This window comes from Mytilus trossulus, chromosome 14 (genome assembly GCF_036588685.1).
Source record: "Mytilus trossulus isolate FHL-02 chromosome 14, PNRI_Mtr1.1.1.hap1, whole genome shotgun sequence".
NCBI classification, from domain to species: domain Eukaryota; kingdom Metazoa; phylum Mollusca; class Bivalvia; order Mytilida; family Mytilidae; genus Mytilus; species Mytilus trossulus.
Genome location: NC_086386.1, coordinates 75,057,939 through 75,080,812, shown reverse-complemented (window position 1 = coordinate 75,080,812; position 22,874 = coordinate 75,057,939). Strand labels below are relative to the sequence as shown.

General features: G+C 32.7%; 1 protein-coding gene across 2 annotated transcripts in view; it reads right to left on the bottom strand.

The window, feature by feature from the left end:
• Positions 1-21,966, bottom strand: part of LOC134696716 (SWI/SNF-related matrix-associated actin-dependent regulator of chromatin subfamily A member 5-like) — a 53,847-nt gene extending 31,881 nt beyond the window's left edge. Inside the window, exons 1-9 of one of the 2 annotated variants that reach the window (XM_063558639.1) lie at positions 21,825-21,966; positions 13,175-13,368; positions 10,332-10,477; positions 9,569-9,660; positions 8,789-8,889; positions 5,277-5,456; positions 3,134-3,292; positions 2,456-2,587; positions 1,263-1,331 (exon numbers count right to left, since the gene is read on the bottom strand). In XM_063558639.1, the coding sequence (XP_063414709.1) occupies positions 1,263-1,331; positions 2,456-2,587; positions 3,134-3,292; positions 5,277-5,456; positions 8,789-8,889; positions 9,569-9,660; positions 10,332-10,477; positions 13,175-13,246 (951 nt within the window). In that variant the 5' untranslated portion in view covers positions 13,247-13,368; positions 21,825-21,966. Of the gene's footprint in view, positions 1-1,262; positions 1,332-2,455; positions 2,588-3,133; positions 3,293-5,276; positions 5,457-8,788; positions 8,890-9,568; positions 9,661-10,331; positions 10,478-13,174; positions 13,369-17,810; positions 17,911-21,824 lie in introns of those variants that run through there. The other variant, XM_063558640.1, reaches the window with a different exon arrangement.
• Positions 21,967-22,874: the final 908 nt, after the last annotated feature.

The following is a 22,874-nucleotide window of genomic DNA, read 5'->3' as shown; positions in this document are numbered from 1 at the left end:
ACTGATCCATGAAATGAGGTCGAGGTCAAGTGAAAACTGTCTGACGGGCATGAGGACCTTACAAGGTACGCACATACCAAATATAATTATCCTATTACTTATAATAAGAGAAAATTCAACATTACAAAAAATCTGAATTTTTTTTTCAAGTGGTCACTGAACCATGAAAATGAGGGCAAGGACATTGGACATGTGACTGACGGAAACTTCGTAACATGAGGCATCTATATACAAAGTATAAAGCATCCAGGTCTTCCACCTTCTAAAATATAAAGCTTTTAAGAAGTGAGCTAACACCGCCGCCGTAGCCGCCACTGCCACCGGATCACTATCCCTATGTCGAGCTTTCTGCAACAAAAGTTGCAGGCTCGACAAAAATAAATAATTACAGATAAGTGTTTTGAATTTTTAAACAAATTCAAATGACACTTATCAGGGAAGAATTCAAATGCTTTAACAAAAATCTAATTGCATTTATATTGCATTAATATTTTGAAACAGAAAATTATGTCTTTATTTTCCAAGGGATAGATATGTCCAAGAAACTGAAATTTCCAGTAAATGTCTGAAATTTCCAGCCCATTGATTTCTAAGAGTAGTAGTGCATGAGGGTATATTTTTTATTTCATATTTGAATTGACAAGTTCAAAATAGCTTGTATGCAAACTTTCGTCAAAAATTATTTGTTGATCCCAACTGTATCATATATGCCCTTAATGTTTTTTTCGTCAGAGTGTCGTTTTTTTCAAAGAAGTCTGGTGTTTGTTGATATGGTCTGAATTGTCTAGAACATTTATAAATAATTTCATTCTAAATATCAATTCATGTATTACAAATGTATTATTACAAATATCTATTTAAGGTTGTACATAACACTACAGGGAGATAACTCTGTAAAAATCAGCTGAACGTTGTAATTATGTTCTATAATTTGTAAAAGTAATATTAAGCTTCTCAATGATCAAAATTGGTGTTAGTGAAACTGTTATATGTTTAAGGAAAATATTCCAATTAAATATGCGGTTCAAAGTCACAGAAGGCAATTATGGTAATCAGATAGCCATCCCAATGATAGACATTAGGCAAAAGGTAGGGCCAAAAAGACTGGGAATTATGTTAAAGTGACCATCTCTTGAGAACCTTGAAAAATAAAAAGAAGATGACCGTTTTATGCTTTGTGGAATTTTAAAGGACAAAATACAAATGTCTGGAATATATGATCGTTTTGGAAGCCTTGCCCTCAACCAACGTTTCAAACCTACATCATGTAAACGTTTCACCAGTTCTCCATCACCAAAGCAGCTTTCTGAACTGAACCAGCTGTCAAAATCCTGTAAATAAACTCATCATAGATAAAAGAGTCAAATATTTCAGAGTGTTGAAAAATCTATAATGTACAATTTTAAAATGACTTTATCATGTTGGTTGAAAAGATAATTAATGCAACAAATTATATCATTACAAAAATAATTAATGTAACAAATTATATCATTACAAAAATATGACTATTTTTAAAGTTATATTTTCTATATTATTGCTTTCTATTTATGTCTATTTATAAAAAAAAATAATTATAGAGATGAGTGCTTTCCAACAAATTCTATTTTATGTGCATGTGCCCCTCTGAAGTTAAAAACAAGAATGTGTCCATAGTACAAGGATGGCCCATTCACACAATCACTTTCTATGTACAGCGGACCTTGATAATGGGATAAAAACTATAATTTGGCATTAAAATTAGAAGGATCATATCATAAGAAACATGTGTACTAATTTTGTGACTGTCCCAAGTCAGGAGCCTCTGGCCTTTGTTAGTCTTGTATGATTTTTAATTTTAGTTTATTGTGTATAATTTGGAGTTTAATATGACGTCCATTATCACTGTACTAGTATACATATTTTTCAAGGGGCCAGCTGAAGGACACCTACCGGTGCGGAAGTTTCTCGTTACATTGAAGACCCGTTGGTGGCCTTCAGCTGCTGTCTGCTCTATCGGATCAGGTTTTTGTCGCTTCGACACATTCCCCATTTCATTTCTCTTTTTAAGTTTCAAGTTGATTGGACTTCAACTTCATCAAAAACTACCTGGACCAAAAACTTTAACCTGAAGTGGGACAGACAAACAGACAAACCACATTCCAGAAAACATAATGCCCATAAAGGGGCATAAAAAAGTCTTTTGGTTAATTTGGTTGTGATAACATATCTTGAAAATAAGTTTAATACTGGTTTGAAACTCACTGTGAATCAAAGTTTAATTTTCTCGAGGTTTGATAGAATGTAAAACCATGTTTTTAATTTGAATAAAGAATAAAAAAGAAAATGTTAGCTACAGCTCAAGCTTTGCAACAAAAACTGGGACTGATGAAAAGATGGAATGACTGACAGTCACAAGAGAAAATTAATGCCACTGTCGCCTAAAGGCAGGTGGCATAAAATTATCTGATATCTTTACCTCAGATGAGTTGAATACATCAGGCAACAGGAAATTCAGTAAGGCCCATAACTCATGCAAATTATTCTGTAGAGGTGTCCCAGTCAGTAACAGTCTGTTGGTGGACTTGATGCTTCTGATTATCACAGAAATCTGGAACAGAAAATTAACAAACTTTAATACTGGAACGCAGTTTTCTTAAGGCTGCTTCTTAATTTGAAATCCAGAATTTTCAAACTTAACTTTTAATGTAACTAAAACTCTGTCAAAACTGTTATCTAAAGCGCAACTAGAATATAAATGTAGAAGTTGAAGTGCAATAGTATATTGATCAATTGTTTATATACCTATAAACTGTCAATGAAATTATTTTTTATATATTTCTTTTCTAGTCAAGTTAGACGATATTTTCCCCCAGTTATATGAAGATTTTGTCCTTCCTATTTCAAACTTTGTAAGTGTATTATAAATAGAGTTGATCTAAGTATACATTTTTGTGTGAATTTGTTTTCTCTTAATGACTCAAAAACAAATTGATTGCAAAAATTAGTTGGTTTACAGTAAACCTCCAAGGGAAGATTACTGAGCTTCATCAACAACATGATAACTCCAGTGAACTCTCTTTAATGCCCCCTTTCTTTTCTTTTGTACAATTTTAAAAGGGGAAATAACTGCAGTTTCCCCAAGACTGGTACTTACCAGTGTGTTCTCATTTTTGATTTTATGAGCTTCATCCACAACAAGATAACTCCAGTGGACTTTCTTCAAGGCTGTTTTTTCTATTGTACATTTTTCATAATTAGTTATACAGACGTCCCAAGATTTACCATCCTTAAACACATTCTTTATCCACTGTTTCTATTGAAAAGAAAAACTAATGTCAATCAACAATTATCTTTACTGTGCATTCGTTATAATTTGATGGATACCAATTTTGGTGGGTTTTGTGGGTACAGGTGAACGACAATTAAATGTTGAACACATAACATTTTTCCAATAGGCTCTGTATGCAGATTGTTAAAACATGAAGACTTAAGTTTTCAGCAATCCAGGAAAATTGTGAAGTGATACTAAAAAAAAATAAATGAATCTACAGTACATAAATTTCAATCAACAAAAATATATCTAATCTGTGTATTGTTAGATAGTTATTTTTTTTAAGAGGCGGATTTTACCATTTCAAAGGCCAAATATTTTGTGAGGTTGGTTTCTTTAAGGTTTTTGTTTTTCTCAACTTTTATATGTATATTCTTAATTGTATAATATCTGAAAGGTATTGAGTCAACTACATAGATACAAAAAATTAAAATGAACAACAATTTTAGAGATATTTTTGTTCAGAAAATTTTAAATTGGACAGTAACTGCATAAGATAAACTAGAGGCTCTAAAGAGCCTGTGTTGCTCACCTTGGTTTATGTAAATATTAAACAAAGGAAGCAGATGGATTCATCACAAAATTGTGTTTTGATGATGGGGATGTGTTTGTTCATCTTACTTTACTGAACATTCTTCAATTGCTTGCTGCTTACAATTATCTCTATCTATAATGAACTTGGCCCAGTAGCTTCAGTGGAAAATTGTTAAAAAATTAACTGTAAAGGATAATAACTCCTTAGGGGGTCAATTTACCATTTTGGTTATGTTGACTTATTTGTAAATCTTACTTTGCTGAACAAAATTGCTGTTTACAGTTTATCTCTATCTATAATAATATTCAAGATAATAACCAAAAACAGCAATATTTCCTTAAAATTCAGGTGCAGCAACCAAACATTCGGTTGTCAGATTTATCCTTAAAATTCAGGGCAGATAGGTCTTAACCTGAAAAACATTTTTACTTCATGTCAGATTTTCTCTAAATGCTTTGGTTTTTTAGTTATAAGCCAAAAACTGCATTTTACCACTATATTTTATTTTTAGCCGTGGTGGCCATCTTGGTTGGCTGACTGGGTCATCGGACACATTTTTTAAACAAGATACTCCAAAAATGATTGTGGTCAAGTTTGGATTAATTTGGCCTGGTAATTTCAGAGGAGAAGATTTTTGTAAAGGATAACTAAGATTTACGAAAAATGGTTAAAAATTGACTATATAGAGCAATAACTCCTAAAGGGTCAACTGACCACTTTGGTTATGTTGACTTATTTGTAAATGAGACTTTGCTGAACATTATTGCTGTTTACAGTTTATCTCTATCTATTATAATCATATTCAAGATAATAACCAAAAGCAGTAAAATATCCTTAAATTACCAATTCAGGGGCAGCAACCCAACAACGGGTTGTCCAATTCATCTGAAAATTTCAGGGCACATAGATTTTGACCTGATAAACAATTTTACCACATGTCAGATTTGCTCTCAATGCTTTGGTTTTTGAGTTATAAGCCAAAAACTGCATTTACCCCTACGTTCTATTTTTAGCCATGGTGGCCATCTTGGTTGGTTGGCCGGGTCACTGGACACTTTTTTTAAACTAGATACCCCAATGATGATTGTGGTATAGTTTAGTTTAATTTGGCCCAGTGGTTTCAGAGGAGAAGATGTTTGTAAAAATTAACAAAGACGGACGACAATGGATTCAACCGCCACGTGATGGGAAAAGCAGCTAAAAAGAAATTTACACTTTTTCCAGATTTTTCCCCGTTTTCAAGGGTTTATCTTATGAATTATTCATACATAAACAGAGAAATAAGATGTATGCAGTTTCAGGGTTTTTACTATATTTTCTATGTGCTTATCCTTCCCATTCTCATTTCAAGGGATATAATCTTGAATCAACATTTCCTAAAGCACAAACAAACCCTTTTTCATTAAAACAGATCTATAGAACTAAACCTACCCTCTCTTCAATATTTCCCCTCAAAACAACCACTCTGAAATCTGGACACCAGCGATTGAACTCTGCCACCCAGTTGTCTACCGTAGACAGGGGCACAACACAGAGATGAGGTCCTGATATGTTTTTGTAGTGCTTCAGGTATCCCAACAAGGCAATGGTCTGTATTGTTTTACCAAGACCCTGAAAGATATTGTAAAGTAAGAACAATCATACAAAAAATATGTAAACAGTGTTACTTGTGTACCGTAGATACTCGCTTATAAGTCGGAAGTTTGGGAGTAAAATTCAGAACCCAGAGAGGGGTACCGACTTATAAGCGAGATCTAGAGACCAGAGGAAAAATCCAAGCTCGAGAAAAGTGGTCAGGAGTGAATTTCCTGGTCAAAACTACGTTGGTGATTACCAAACCTACATAAATCCCTTAATTGAAAGTTTTTGGCGAAAATAAATGACTACAATACTGTCTTTGTGTTTTATTTGTTCTCTGTTAACCTTTTTCTGACAATTTGTGTTGAATAGGGCTCTTCACGGTTAGTTCGGCCATATTGGATAGGGGGCAGATTTTTTGGAAGAAGGTGGAAATAGTATGAAAGTGTGGCAGGGCTCGACATTACCGTTTGTCCGATTGTCCGGGACAAGTGAAAATAGGTGTCGGGCAAGTAGATTCAACATACTACTTGTCCGATGGGACAAGTGAAAAAATCGATGTCAGATGTTAATAGATCAAATTCAAGACTTATACATTCCTAAAAATATGAATGATTGTTTTATTGATCATACAAAATAAAATAAATATTCATTGATTGAACCAGAGACCTATAAACTTGTATGATATGTCTCTGATTGAACGAATTTGAACATGCTGGCAGCCATTAACCAGGGAAAAATAAGTAAGGGGAAGGAAACCAATGTAAATGTCTTCTTAGTATAAGCCTCTTGAATTAGGAGCACCTCCATATTCATGATATGGAGTTTTACCTTAACTTTTAAATTTTTAATTAAAAAGTTTGTATCATTTGATTTTGCTTTTAGGCATAACATTAAATTAAATAAGGTTTTATTTAATAAGATCTATATGTTAAAATAATAAGTTAAGATGTAAAAATTAAATAAAATCTAAAAAGGCAGATGTTTTACTGAAATGTTTAATGTACTTCATGATTATATATCAATGTATGTAAAAATCAAAATAAAATGTAAAATCTTGTTTGGCACCATCAATAAATTAAAAAGGTTTATTGTAAACAAGGTACTACCACTACTTCAGAATGAATATAGGTCCATGAATAGGAGAACCTAGTGGTAATAATAATATGGGAAGAGATATGATTTAAAAATGATCGACACATGATAGTGACAATGAGTCAGAGAGCTCAGTCTTGCAAATAAGCCTTCAGTCTGAAATAATAAAATGAATTTTGATGTGGCATTCATATAACATAACAAAATGCTCCCTATATTGATCTTTATTAGGTACAATCAAAGGGCAAGTGTTATTGTTGCCTATAACATACATGTATAATCAATATGGAGGATTTTCAATTATAAATTCGGACAAGTGAGTTAAGAGTTCGGACAAGTTGATTTTCTTTCAACTTGTCCGAAGGGACAAGTGAGAAAAAATGATAATGTAGAGGCCTGTGTGGGAAATCCTATGTGTGTTACCAAGCAACAGCTCTGTTTTAATGATGTTTTCCCGTATTTTTCACACCATTTTTACCTCTATTATGAAAATCTGCCCCTATCCAATATGGCAGAACTAACCGTGAAGAGCCCTATTGCCGACTGTTTCCGGTTTGTGTATTGATTTTCATGGTCAAATGGTTTGTGCATAAACCCAAAAGAAAGAGCCAAGAACCAAAAATGTAAACGAGATTACAATGTACCAACTATGTAAAAGGATGAATTCAGTTGAGTTATTGTGTCATTGTTGTGATATAATGATATCAATTCAATACTTATAAATCATACATTAAAAAAAAAAAAATTTGATAGTCATTCCTAAGATCAAAATATTATTCATTAAAATGTCTCAGGTAAACACAAAGATTACAAAATTAATAGGCAAGCCAATATAATCCATTGATAACCCCTAATTAAGAGACAAAGAGTTGTATTCACTAAAGGTGTGAAAAATATCAGTGATAGGTGAACAGATGACACTAATGAGTTGGGAGGTATTTTAATATAAAGTTGATTAGCTTCACTTAATTTTTTTTAATCCTTTAATCATCACAATATAAAAAGAATTATGAAGTCTACATGCTTCTTTAACACTGAGTTATTCGTGCTGGGAAAAATATTGATTGACTTTAAAAATTTTAAGGTTCATATTGGTTTAAGTTCGCTTTTCTCAAACAATAGGTTGTTAGTCATACCCTACAAAATCATTGATGCAATACGTAAACAACACATGGCCAATCTGTAATCAAACAGTGAACAAAACAACAGGAATAAATACATCTTTATTATTAAAAGCTATATAAATTATCAAAATCAACATCAACAAAATTCAAATCAAACAAACATTCATGCTGGAAATGAATAGTATTCCTGTATTTGCATTGGTTTTACCGGCGTTCAGTAACTGTCAGCTGCAAAAAAAATGTCCCAATTTCGTCCGACTTATACGAGGGTCAAGACTAAATCCTCAGAATTCGGAGCTAAAAAGGGCACCCGACTTATAGTCGGATCGACTTATAAGCGAGTATCTACGGTAATCGGACACAGAGGGACCAGTTAAAATGTCAGATTAAGCAGGGTGTCGGAATACTCAGTTTTTTTCTGCAAGTAAAGGCATATTTTGGACCATGAAATGTGTCGGTCAAAGCAGGATGTTGTAATACTCAGGTGTAGGATTAGGCTGGTTACACTGTGTATACCCAAGGCCCATTGTTTTACCAAGACCCTGAACAAAATTGTGAAATAAATCCAATCATTCATTTAAAATATATATGATGTTTGCTGATCTTTTAATATTCACAAAGTTTCCTTATTTTTGAACAAAAAATATAATGCTAGGTTTTGTATTGAAAATAGCATTGTACTTTTCTAAAAATTTGGACACACATGTTTCAATAATTCTTATTTATAAATTTGTGTATTTTGTATTGTAGGTGTCCTGATTGCCGAGATCTCTACCAAAAAACATTTGCTTGACAAAATACTATTTGCAGTGAAAACTTTTGTCCAACATTTGATTTAAAATGTATGTATGGTGCACATTTTTAAGTTTAAGGTGGTACATAAAACTACAGGGAGATAACTCTGTAAAAATCAGCTGAACATTTTAATTACATTCTATTGTTCAGGAAATATTAAGCTTCTCAATGATCAAAATTGGTGTATTTTTCAATAAAGTGAGTGGTTTAAGTTTTTGGAAATTTTTATACTTTTGTCGTATGGTCAAAGTTGATATTTTTTCAAAGTTTTATGAAAATTGATTGGGCCAAATTAATTCTAGTGAAGGTGTTTGGTACCACCTTAAGTGCATTTTGATTTTCTTTTCTTACCATTTCATCTGCAAGAATACCATTTATACCATGTGTATACAATGATATCAACCAGTTTAGGCCCCGTACCTGGTAGTCTCTCATTTTTCCCACCTGAATATCTGAAATATGTTTTAAAATGATGTAACAATTATATCAGGACTAATTTCTTATTGTAAAAATCTGCTACTAGTCCATAGTATAATTTTTTGTTTTGTTCTTGTAATTATCATGATAGAACATGCTTAAAATGATTCATATTGTGTCCAACACCTAATATTTCATAATTCTTATGTACATATTATTTGAAGTCAACCACAGGCCCACCAGCCCAGGCTGGTATAACCTCTGTTAGGCCTGTTAAAATCATCTCCCAACGCCAATATAAACTAACTAAATTTTTCTTAAAATTCCGCTTTGGGACTGTAGGTTCAAAAGTCTATTGTGAAGAATGTATAAGTATCTATTTAAGAAAAGCCTGAACATTTTATATGGACTGAATTCCTACTGGTACAGTCTGCAGTTTTATTCTCTGAAATTGAACCTGTCAGATCCATTGATATTCACTGGATATCCATTTTCATGTATTTTTGTGTGTGCATAAGTACATGAAGTACTACAAATTTAAATATTCATTGAATTAAGAAAAATTCTTAAGAAATGTATGCAGACTTTCCCAAAACCATTTCAGAAATTAAATACACAAGGATATGCAAGTTTTCCTCAAACATGTATTTGACCCTGAGACCCTCATTGGTAGTTAGGGTTGTTAAACAGCCTGTAGCCATGCAGTATACTTACAAGATGGGGATTTATCAAAGATTTCAACATCTTTTTCAGCTTTACAGTGGTCTAACAGAATCTTGTCTTCATCTTTTTCTTTCAACCTATGTCTTAAAAAAAAGTTTGTCTTCATTAGCAATTCAAAATACAGTGTGTAATGAACGAAACAATCACTTATAAAAAAAAAAAAGCATAAAGATTAAAAATAAAACAATTGGTGTTTTTTTCTGTTTATAGTACAGATTCACCAGGGCATTGCACACTAAAGAAAACAACAATTTTGCAGGTCTTCTTTTCCTTATGTCAATGATTCATTTTTGACACAAGTCTATTGTAAAAAGTGTTGTTTTTATTCATTAAATTTCAAATTAACTTTCTATGTAAAATTACTACTAGACCTACAGTTTTTTTCTTTATTTGTAACCCTTTTGACATCCATATGAAGTCAAACTTGAGTAAGTTGAAAAGACCTGAATTAACCAATGCAATATATTTTAACAACAGGATTCAGCAGTAAACGTAATACATTGTACTAGCAAATGCAAGTTACTCTTATGTCACAATTGTGTTCATTCTGTTTTGTTTCTTGTCATAGTTCAAAGCTGAACTTTTAGAAATAAGAGCAATTGATGTAATTTATACATGTTATATGCGAATGCAAAAAAAACCAAATATATATTATTATAAGGCTCATTTATTATCTAGGCCAAATAAAATATGTGTTTCCTATTACATCTTTGAAAGTTGAAGTAAAGATAAGTAGGGATTTTTTCTAATTTACCTGCCAGCTTTGCTCTTTGACCTTCTGCCTTTAGAGGTTGAGGTTCCCTGTTCATCCTCCTCCTCTTTGTTACCAGTCTGTATGAAATGGGAGAACAGCTCAGTCTGTTTCAGCAGATAATCAAACCGCTTCTTTTTATTGGCTTCCTAAAAAAAAATAAGTAAAAATAATCGAGCAATATTCTAAATTTATTAATGTTATCTATTTTAAGACCGTATCGATAAAAAAGGTTGTTAACTTCTATATCATTTAACCTTGAAGGCTGTCTCATTTGCAAAACATACATGTATCTTCTTCTTTTCAGAAGCTAAAGTTTAAATAAAAGTTTCATAAAATCAGGAACTTTTTTTATGATTGAGAATAATAGACAGGATTGCCTTAGGAAAAATTAAATTCTCATACGATCAAATTTGAACGATTGTGAATTTAAATAATTCAATTCATAGACTAGATGTCTGTGATCTGTATTTCAATCAGAAGTATGTTATGGCTGAAATGCAAAAATTCATAACAGAATGCAATGAAACTAACCTAAAACATAACATGACTGTTTATTTAACAAACAAAACTCAAGTAAGATGGGGGTTTGACGACTTACAGAAAAGAGCGTGTTTTACAAAAAGAACCAAAAAGGACCTTTAGTTTGTTTTTTTCCGATTTGTCAGAAAAAGAACCGAAAAGGAGATCGAAATTTTTTGTAAAGGAAGAAAATTAGCAAATTGCAAAATTATATAAGTCTATTATAAATAAAAAGATATTTTTCACAAAAGTTTATTATTAAGTTTTGAAACCTAATACTGCGACAGGACTACATATTATAACTTACTGTACATGTGAAATTTTATAGGAAGGGTCAGATGCCTATCTTATGGAACAGAAAACATAGAACAGACAAGAAAATAAAAGATATTAATTCATTACTGTCAAACAATCATTCTACGTGAATTATATTTATAAGCTAAGAGTCATTATTTTGTTCAATCTTGTTAGCTAATTCATTTCGAACATTACAACAGTTCCTTATAATTTTTTTGAATGTGTTCCATTTATCAGTGAATATACATGTATATACATGTATAACACGGACATTCTGACAATCGGACAAAAACAAAATTAAAAAAAATATCGTTACAACATGACGGAAACTTTACAGGATATATTGAATGAATATGAATATATTTCGTTCTTTTTGTGTGTATGCGTATGTGTATTACATATTAAATGAAAGCGCATTAAAGTTTTTACTTTGACATGTTAAACCTGTCAATTATTTGAATTCGTCAAAGAAAAGTTCTGTTATCTCCATGCACAAGTTTCTCTATAGATACATATAGCACCACAGGCCACAACGGTTCGTATTGAAACGAATTGTTGAACATCGTAAAGTTTGCCAAGGTTTACATGTAGCAGGAATTGAAATTTTCTACAAATGTTTTTTACAATTCTATTTTTCGAAAAAAAACAACGGAAATGACACTGATTTTTTTTTCTCAAAAATATTTAACTTGATGCCTTAATCATGTGTTAATCTGATACAGGCATGACAGGGAAATCTAACTTTTTTGTAAGTCTACATATCCATATAAATGTACAATCTGAATTTGAATTATACATTCCTTAATTATGAGGGGGAAAAATTGGTGTATATATGTAAACATTGGTATATATATGTAAACATTGTTTTAACTTTAAATAATAATTATATGTATGCTTTTTTTGGTTCCTTTCGGTTCTTTTCTGTAAATCGTTGCTCTTTCTGTGAATCGTTGGACAGGTAAAATGGTGAACTTCTGGTTGGGGAGTATATATTACTGGAATCAATTTGACTATCCCAATTAACAAAATGATTAAAAATAAGGGAAAAAAAAAAAAATTGCTGACCTACTGACTTTTTTTTAAAAGGATGTAACTGGAACCACATATATATTTTTATTTGGCCTTATTTATATACATGTAGCTCAGGCTCTAATGACCAGTCAGAGATATAACTCTGTAGGGTTATTACAGAAAATAACTTATGTGTGTTATTAAAGATACTTTTCTTTAAATTTTCTAAATCTGTAATAACATATGTTTGTTATTCGTAAAATCATTTAATCTCTAGCGGACTCAAGGGAACTCTTGAGACTTTGCGCAGAAACTAAATGCATAGCCTTGATAATTAATTTCTAAATTGAATTAATACATTTTTGATTAACCATGGTTAATCAATGAGACAAGGCTATTAAGGAATTAACTTGGCTTTGATAACAAGGCTTAGTTATTAAAGGAATGTAACTTATTATATAAGACACTTGGGAATTACTGAGAAACTTGCGCAGAACCTCATTACATACTCTGGTTATTTCTTACAATAAATTTAAATACATTGTAATTAAGCATGATTTATGTCTGAGCAAATGCTTTGAAGTGATATAGAGAAGCCGTAATAACACCCTTTAGTTATTACAGGCATATTTTTTCTGTAATAACATATAGGTGTACTATTCAAAATTGGAATACTATGAACTGTTATCAATAGAACTTGTATACATTTTAACTAAACTTATGATGAATATTGTCCCTTTGAAACATGTAACATACATATGTTATCACAGTTCTTTGACTTTTTAGTCCACAATAACAAATGTATGTTATTTTCCTGTAATAACCCTATAGAGTTATATCCCTGACTGATGACAACCTTCTTGTAGTAACTTAAAAATAACAAATCAAGTAATTTTACATACAATTCTTGCATTTTTGTCAGATACAGAAGCACATGTATTTATATTGTAGATTATATTTATCCATCAAAAATTTTTCAATATTTTTAGACAAACAATTAATTGATAAACAATTACAATTTTATCCTCATAATCTCCTTTATCTTCTACTTTCTTTCTCTTCTTTGGTGGTTCTTTCTCTCCAGACATGCTGTTATAGCTGACCAATACAGTCAAAAATCTACTGATGAAATTACAGGAGTATATTAAATGATTTAAAATTCTGCTCAGTCTTCATGATCAAACCACAAGCCTGGGCAAGTTCAATTTTCCTGAAAAGAGAATAAATATATACACGATTAAAGAAAGTTTATGAAAGACTAATTTTTTAGTATAAGTAAGATGCGGTAAGATTTTCAATGTAATATTATGAACCACACCCTTCTCTGTGAAACAACGTCACAGGTATTGGGATTCTATTTTGCTGTAATATGATGATAACATTGTTTTAAAGTTAAAAGTTTTTATTTTAGAGGAATTGATTTAATATTTCCAATGTCCAAGTTGATCATTGTTGATGGGATTATTTCAGCCTTCCAAATTATGTCGCAATACAAACCCTTAGTCTAAAGGCAAAAAAGTTCAAACAATTGTTTCATCCTGAAAGGCATTTTACTAGGCCTTAGTACATGTACATGATGTAGTAGGCTTCATTGAAAAAAAAAATCAAAATAGCTTTTAAAACAATCAAAATACATAAAATAGCAATGTAATGTTGCAAGACCTCATTAATTATTATTTTTGACTATGGTAGGACAAAAGTTGTTTTTAGTCTTTGTGAACGGACTCTGGCACTCCATATGGTTACAAATAACATACATTCGCATGTTTTTCATAACGGCTGCCACTATATATGAAATGAACGTACTCTAAAATCTTTTAGGACGATTTGAACAAATAATGATTTTCTGGTAGAGACTCAGTCGGCTGTCCAAATAATTATTTCTACATCTACTTCTACTTTGTAATGATAACCTTCAACACGTTGAAATTTATGTCATTATTATGAGGTATGGCAAGGCTATTTTCCAGAAGAAAGAAAATAACCTTGCCAGATGTCAAAATTATTTGGACTGGATGACTGATGTGGCAGGATTTCTTCCCTTAGAAAACTTAGTAGATACTTTGTCAGCCAAAAGCAGTTGAGCTTAGGAAGTACAGTAGACTACGGCCAATCGGATACCCAAAATGTCAGCTAAAAATATCCGATTGTCCGATATATTCAATTAGCCGATGAACGTATATTCCTCCAAGTTTGTTTTTTTTAAATTGACAGACACAACCCTAAGATACCAATAGCTATTATAGCTGCTTTATTAATGGAAATTTGTAACTAATCTCAATGTTTTTTTCAGGTACAAGTTCGGATAAAACGGTTGATTGAGTAATAGATCGATAAGTTGATTACAATGTATTTTGTTTAACTGTCAGTCTGTTGATTTTTTAATTATGTGTTGATTATCTGACTAAAATATGTACCTCTTAAATAATGAGACTTGTTGTTTTTGCGTGATTTGTTTCATTTGTGTGTTAAAACAGGTAAAAGCTAAAAATAACTATGAATTCTCGGAAGTAGGCCACAGGTAAATCTATTAATAGCTTAAGAAGGTGATCGAACTCGGATCTAATTTTCTACAGTTTTTTATTTTTGAAACACATTTCCATTTCAAGTAATACAACTACTTTTATGATTATAAAATTGGACATCAAGATGAGGAAAATTAATTTACTTTTCTATCTTATCTGCCGTGGTTCAAAATTAAAGGCTGAATATTATGTAAATTAGGAAAATGGCGTACATGTGTACAAGTTACACAATTCTATTTCACCTGGGATATGCTATTGACACACGATTCCTTATTTTTACATGGGACTTTTATATATATTTTAAAAAATTGTTGAGAAAGAGGTACCTTTCATTCATATTTAATAATTATTGATGAACATCACGCATAGTTTATTATTTCTGTCGTGTCCCTGTTTGTGAAGTAAATGATAACGATCACATTTTGATAAACACATTTATAACAAACACATCTTAGGCAAAATATAATATCAGATTCATAAAATAAACAAGACAACAAGAAGAAACATGTTTTATTTGACTATAAAAGATCGTTTTATTAATAAAATGAAACATTTCTGTACTGAAATTTTCTTAAACTTCGTAATGGCGCAACTTCCGGCTTCATTTTCTGTCAAGAAAAATATGAAATTATTTCAAAATATCCAATTGTACATGGTTTCACACATTTTTCATGAATATTCCTATCCAATTAGCCGATATATTCTAATAACCGATATTCGATTATCCGATGTATTTTGACTGAAATGTATAGGGAATGGTTCGGTGTTTTGAAATAATATTACAATAGCCGATATATTCGTTTAGCCGATATCCGATTAGGTGGAGTCTACTGTACTTCTTTAGCTCAGTCGGTTAACAACCTGCCTTGTAACACAAAGGTCCCTGTGGAGACTTGTATTAACACAGAGGTCCCTGTGGAGACAAGTAATTTTGTAATGAAATTCTAGTCGATATAATTATGAGGTTTGGCTAGGGTATCAGGTCTGTTGGCGCCCAATATATTTTCGCACCCTTCACGTTTGGCCTAATTTGCAGGGCTCACACTACTTCATAATTGTAGGGAGAAGTGACTTCTCTTTTTGAAACTGATAGGGAGAAGTGGTGAGATTTGAAAGAGAAGTGCTCATTTGCGCAGTGCGCTACAACGTTTGGATTTTTGTAGTATAAAAGTTCATTTGTAAATAATGTTCTTTTTATATTGTTCAATTCATATCTGAGTATTCAATTAAAGTAACATTTTAAATTAAAAGTTGTTTTTAATTTTACTATGGTCCTCGTGAGAAACTACCAACTAAATGTCTAGCACTAAAAAAAAATGTTTTTTTTGTTTTTAAAGGTAACGAATTTATAATATATCAACTACAATTAAATTAAAAACTATCTTGTGTATGAAATCAGTGTTTCTCATCAAAAGATATATAAAGGTAAGCTGGGCCATAATATATTGACATTAGTGTAATAGTTACACAAAATATTGAAGTTAAGAAGTATTATGTAGATGTTAAGCAACTTTACAATAGTTTACAACAATCCATATAAATTATAGGGAATTATACTGCAATCAGCTATTTTACTGTACAGATAAAGCTACATTTTTGTATACGTATAAACGTTATCTTTATACGTCAATGACCCCATTTGACCTATAAGCCCCGCCTCCTTATTGTATTTCATCAACAACATCACGTCACGACCATGACAACGTAAAGTAACAATGGTCAAACTTTTTTGAATTTAAACTTTTATGTCTTCAAATTGGTTATTTATATATCATGTTTATCAAATGCTATTAATTAAGTTCATTTTCCATTTCTAATTCCTTAATATGCCAATGTCTTACCACCTGAACTACGCTCATAGGGAAATACCCCAAAATGGTACCCCAAGAGGGAAATTCCAAACACTTTTTTTACCATTTTTTGTTACATGTTTTTTTTCATTTTTCTTTTTTTTTTTCGATTTCAGTATAAAGACAATATACGTATAGTGTCTTGAAATATGAAATTCATTTGTATTCGGCACAAAACGGGAAAATGCTTGGTAGAACCTCGCATTTTCCCGTTTCTAAGCCTCATACAAATAAATTTCATATTTCAAGACACTATACGTATATTGTCTAATTATACACCAATCAATGATGAGTTTATTTAGATGTAACCAAAAGTCTTTTAATGCGTGTGGAATGCGTAATTTTTCCTTTTGAGATCAATATTCTCCTGTCAGCTGTTCCTTCCGTGCGTCCGTAGTAATTTTTGTAAAAATACGGATTTCGGTCATAGTTAGTCCGTTTCCAATCCGTTGTTTAGAAATCGAACAATGGCGGACGATTGCAAGAAAATTTACAAAAATAAACGATGTTTGACAAGTTATTTGGAAAGGATCATGACGTTTTTAATGCAATAAATGGATTGAATATTTACTGGGGGCAACTTCTTTCAAGTTTAAATGAAGTAACAAACTGATTTTGCAGCCGAAAGTTAGGTTGATGAACGTTTTCGAGTAACAAGCACCGGAACTTTCGGAAGTGCACCAAGTGATAAAAAGTTGTATTTTTATCAATTAACTTGCTACACACTGCAGAAACGATGCTTCAACCTCATGACATAAGATTATTAATCGTTTATGTCTAAATTTCTTTAATTATCAATAAAAAGTTGATCAACATGGTAAAAATTGAAAATGTCCGATGACGGAAGCGACTGAAAGCGAGTATCGTCAACAACAGGGCGACTTGTCTTCGCTTTTGGGGGTCTGGGAAAGTGAAGTGACCGTCGGGAAAGCAACTTCTTCGCCCAAGTCGCCTGGTAGCGTGAGCCCTGAATTTGTATTATTAGAAAATTTCAGTTGATTGCCTGCCGTCATAATTACAAATGTGTAATTTTTGACAAATGAAATTCATGCCACCGGGTTGTCCAAATAATTATGACGTCTGGCAAGGCTATTTTTTAATTTTTCTGAAACGCCTTCCTTTCTGCCTAAGAAGTCCCAGAAAAAAAAATTGCCTTGCCGGACGTCATATTTATGTGGTGGAACAAGCGCTTTTGCCGTCATTTGTAACACAATTTGTGTCCACATCCAGAATAAAATATCAAGTCGGACAATTAAAGGTTGGAAATATCAAATTACCATTTTCATATGTATAAATCCCTGTTACATTAGTTTTTACTTTCGCGGCACAAATTTGTCTTCTGCAACAACCGGAAGTTAAATTATTTTTACGTACGAGACAATTCGCCCTATCTAATATCGCCCTAGAAAAATTCGCCCTATATTATTACAAACTCGCCCCAACAATCCAGGTCTAACTAATTTGGAACAAGAAGCGCCTACAAGCGACAAGAAGCGACAAAAAGCGACAAGAGGCGACTAGAGGAGAAATAAAAGCGACAAGAAGAATGATTAAGCGACAAGGTGTATAATTAAACAGGGACTCAAGTTCTAGAAAGTCTAACTTGAAGTTTAGCATGTATAGAAAGTCCCTGAATTAATTGACAAGATAACAATTTGTAAAAAACATATGCTATTTATTCCAAAAACATATATATATGTCTCTTCTTCTTCTTTATAATTCAGCACTCCATCAACATACTGATGAAATTATCTCCGATTTCTTGAACTTTAGAATGAGGGACATACCAACTGATGACCAACTTCAAATTATCTTGGACTGCACCGTGTTACTTTCTCGGTATACAAATGATAATACATTGCTTCAAAGGATAGAAGATTTATCAAGACAGTTGATTTATGCTCTTCACGTTGCTAGATATAGAACGTTGGACATTAAGAAGAGATAGTTGTGCGTCTTTAACAGGAAATAAGTATATTGTTAGTGTGCGGGGAACATTTAGTGCTAATTTTACCGTGATTGATATTGTGTATATATATGTTGTATATATATAGTGTATATAAATTCGGTGATGGATATTATTGACATTATTGTGATGACGGATTACTGTTGTCTGTAGATATTACTAAAGAAAAAAACTGTACTCAATTGAGGTTGTCCCAACGTGGACGGAAAAAGAATACCAGAAGAAGAAGATGATAACGTACCGGGCACTGATTTTACTATGCCGCGCGTGCGAGGGATGTAAATTTTATTTACAGTGAATAATACAAAAATAAAAATAATTTTTTTTCAACATAACTTCTTTTTCTTCTGTTTTTGTACTATACATTTTGGTTAAAACTATATACATTGTGGGATTTATTCAAATATTTAGATGTTTATTGAGAACAGATATTGGAATCTGTTCTCGGAAGCTTACAAGAGTAGTACATTGAACTGCAGCTACTGGGAGAAGGTTCCATTGCATGATTGTTCTAGGGTAAAATGAGTACTTGTATGAGTCTTTAGTGGTTTGTATGGGTCTGAAAGAGTAAATATGTGAATGTTGTCGTGTTCTTGTATCAGATTGTGTTAGTAGGTCTGTCGGATATATGGCGACAAGATGATGTATAATTTTGTAGAGAAAAATGATGCGGGTTCTAATTCGCCTTTTCTCAAGTGTTGCCCAATTTAGAGTTTGTAGCATTTCAGTGACTGAGCTGGTGTTATGGTTTATTCCCCCCCCCCCCCCCCCCAAAAAAAAAAGAAAAAAAAGACATAACAATTCGCCCACTCTCTTCACATGCTTCAGTTTTCCTTTCTTTTTGTATGCTACAATATTCCATCGAAATCCAATGATTAAATATTGTTCGCATATTATTGGGCTATTTACCTCAACTCAAAAATTAAGTTAATGAACCACAGTGTATAACAAACTTTGAATTTAATTACAACCCCTATCCTGAACCAGTTGCTGAACATCTCCTATTCAAGCTTGTAAATTCAACAAACTGCATTCAAGCTAAATATGAACGACAGAGTAAAGGTCTTCTGCAATATCTTGCGCTTATTTCGTTAATAAATGCGAATGACATTGAAATAAATCCAGGTCCCCCTACCACAAATAAAGATAGACAATACTTATGTGGAACCTGTGATGAATCAGTTAACTGGTCTCAAAAGGGCATCATTTGTGAAACATGCGACGAATGGTATCATGCAAATTGCCAAGGTGTACATATACTGCCTCTTATCATGACCTCAATGAAACAAACCTAAGTTGGCACTGCTTAATTTGTAATGCACCTAACTATAGTGACACAGTACGTGATCTCCACAGTAACATTGTATCAAACAGTGATTCAATACATAGTTAAAGTGACTTATCTAACTGCTCAGAAGCAGATACAACTTCTAAGAGGAAACCACTTCACACATCTACACCAATTAGAAAACAAGCACAAAGGAAAACAAACAATCCTTTACGTATTCTAAATATAAACTGTCAGTCTATTAAACTCAAACTATGTAGATTAGAAAATGTAATTGAGAGCATAAAACCAGACATCATAATCTGCACAGAAACAATCATGGCTAGACATGAATATTAAAAGCTCAGAGATTTGCCCAGAAAACTACACCATTTATCGGAAAGACAGCACAAAAGATGTTTGAGGAGGTGTCATGATAATTGTAAAATCATCTTTAAAATGTGACCATGCATCAGTACTTGACACAGACTGTGAATTAATCTTGGTTAAATTAGAAACTGCAAATAAGAAAAGCACATATATATGCGCATATTACAGAAGGCATGTATCTAACGAAGAAAGCTTGAAATACTTTGAGTCATCAATCTCAAAATAAGTAACATTCCAAATTCAAACATCATTATTGGTGGGAATATGAATTTCCCAGGATGAGATTGGAAAAATAACACCCTAAAAGAGGGAACCCAATATGCATCCCTCAACCAATCCTTTAAAGATCTAATTGACAATCATCATCTTATACAACTAGTTGAAGAAAATACAAGGAAAGAAAACACACTAGATCTCATTCTCACTAATTCACCAAGTCTAGTTCAGAGGGTAGACGTCCTCCCGGGTAAATCAGACCATGACATGGTCTTCACAGAGTTTGACATGAATACCATAAAATTTAAGGAATAAGAAAGACTCATTCCACAATATAAGAAAGCAAATTAGGAAGGTTTCAAAGAAGACCTTACAGCACTACATAGACAACTGAGTCAAATGTATAGATCTAAAATCATAAATGCATGCAAATGACATGTGGGTAAGAATAAAGAATGCCCTATTCTAAGGAATAAAAGATCACATACCACACAAAAAATCCAAGAAAAAAAATAAAAACCCATGGATAAATGGTAATCTAAAAAAGCTGACAAAAAGACAACATCGACTCTACAAAAGAATGAAGAAATCACAAGATCCTAAAGTAAAAGAAGAATATAAAGCCCTAAAAAAAGATGTACAAAGAAAACAACGAAATGCGTATTGGCAATACATCGAAGATATTATTACTCCTCAAAATGAGAAACCATTTGAGGGATCGTAGAAATTCTGGTCTTTTGTTAAACATAAAAGGAAAGAAAAGATTGGCATAACATCACTTATGAAAGAAGGAAAACTGTTCACTGAACAAGCGGATAAAGCGAACATCCTTAATGCACAATTTCAATCTGCATTCTCTGAAAAAAAAACACTTCCACAAAAGATCAATTTAAATCATCTAAGCGAATGAAAACTTAGAATACATCACCAACTATGAAAAAGATAACCATAACAACAGAGGGCATAGACAAACTACTGAAAAACCTGAACCCAAACAAATCACCAGGTCCGGATGGAATATCACCTAGAATCCTCAAAGAACTACACAGTGAGACAGCACCTCTCCTACAGTTACTGTTTTCAAAATCCCTAGATACTGGAGTGGTTCCAGATGACTGGCGTTCAGCTAACGTGTCCCCAGTCTACAAGAAGCGCCAAAAGTATACTGCTTCAAACTACAGACCAATCTCACTGACATCAATTTGCCGTAAAGTAATGGAACATATAATTATATCATCAATTTTGACCCATGGTGAAAACAACAAAATTCTTTATAAATTAAAACATGGTTTCAGGAAAGGCAGGTCCTGTGAAACTCAGCTCATCGAATTTATTGACGACCTAGCTAATAACATGAACATGGGACAGCAAACAGATGTGCTGCTAATGGACTTTGCTAAGGCCTTTGATAAGGTCAACCACAGTTTACTGGTAAACAAACTACATACTTACGGAATAAAAGGCAACACAAACAGGTGGATAAAAAACTGGCTGAGTGGAAGAACACAAACTGTTGTACCAGAAGGATGCAATTCAACATCAGTCCCTGTTGACTCAGGAGTACCACAGGGCTCAGCCCTTGGGCCAAGCCTGTTTCTATACTACATCAACCATCTGCAAGAAGATTTAAATGCTACAGTTCGCCTGTTTGCAGATGATACCATCGCCTACCTGACAATAATATCAAAAGACAGTGGAAAATTTTTACAAGCAGACCTTGATAAATTAACTGAATGGGAACAATTATGGCACATGAAATTCCACCCGACAAATGTAACATATTGAGGGTAACAAACAAGAAAACACCAATTCAAACTTCATACAACCTCCATGGTCACAATTTGGAAGAAGTGCAGGCAGCCAAATATTTGGGTCTCACCATTCAAAACAACCTAAAATTACAACAGATAACTGACAAAGCAAATAAAACGCTCGGATTCCTGAGGAGAAACATCAGAATACCATCAACAAAAGTAAAGAGCCAAGCTTATATTGGACTAGTAAGACCACAATTAGAATATGCCGCATCTGTTTGGGACCCAGCAACAAAAGAATCAATCTACAAAATAGAACAGATACAAAGAAGAGCTGCGAGATACGTGACAAATAAGTACAAACCAACTGCAAGTGTCACAGAAATGATAGACCACCTAAAATGGAAACCGCTGCAACAACGAAGAAAGGAAACCAGACTAGCGATGTTCTATAAAATAGAGAATAATATGGTAGCAATAGAGAAAGAAGGACGACTCACACCATCAGTAAGAAAAGGGAGAAATATACATTCAAAGGCATACCAAGTACCGCACTCACGTATTGATGCACACAAGACATCATACTTACCACATACTATCAGGGACTGGAACGCCTTACCAACAGACATCCCACAGGCAGAGACACTAGGTGCCTTCAAGGCCCTAGTGTCAAACCTCTAGAGCATTGGAGGCTCCTACTGTTTTTAGCCAGTTTTTAAAGTTAAAGTCATTGTATATAGTTAGTTCC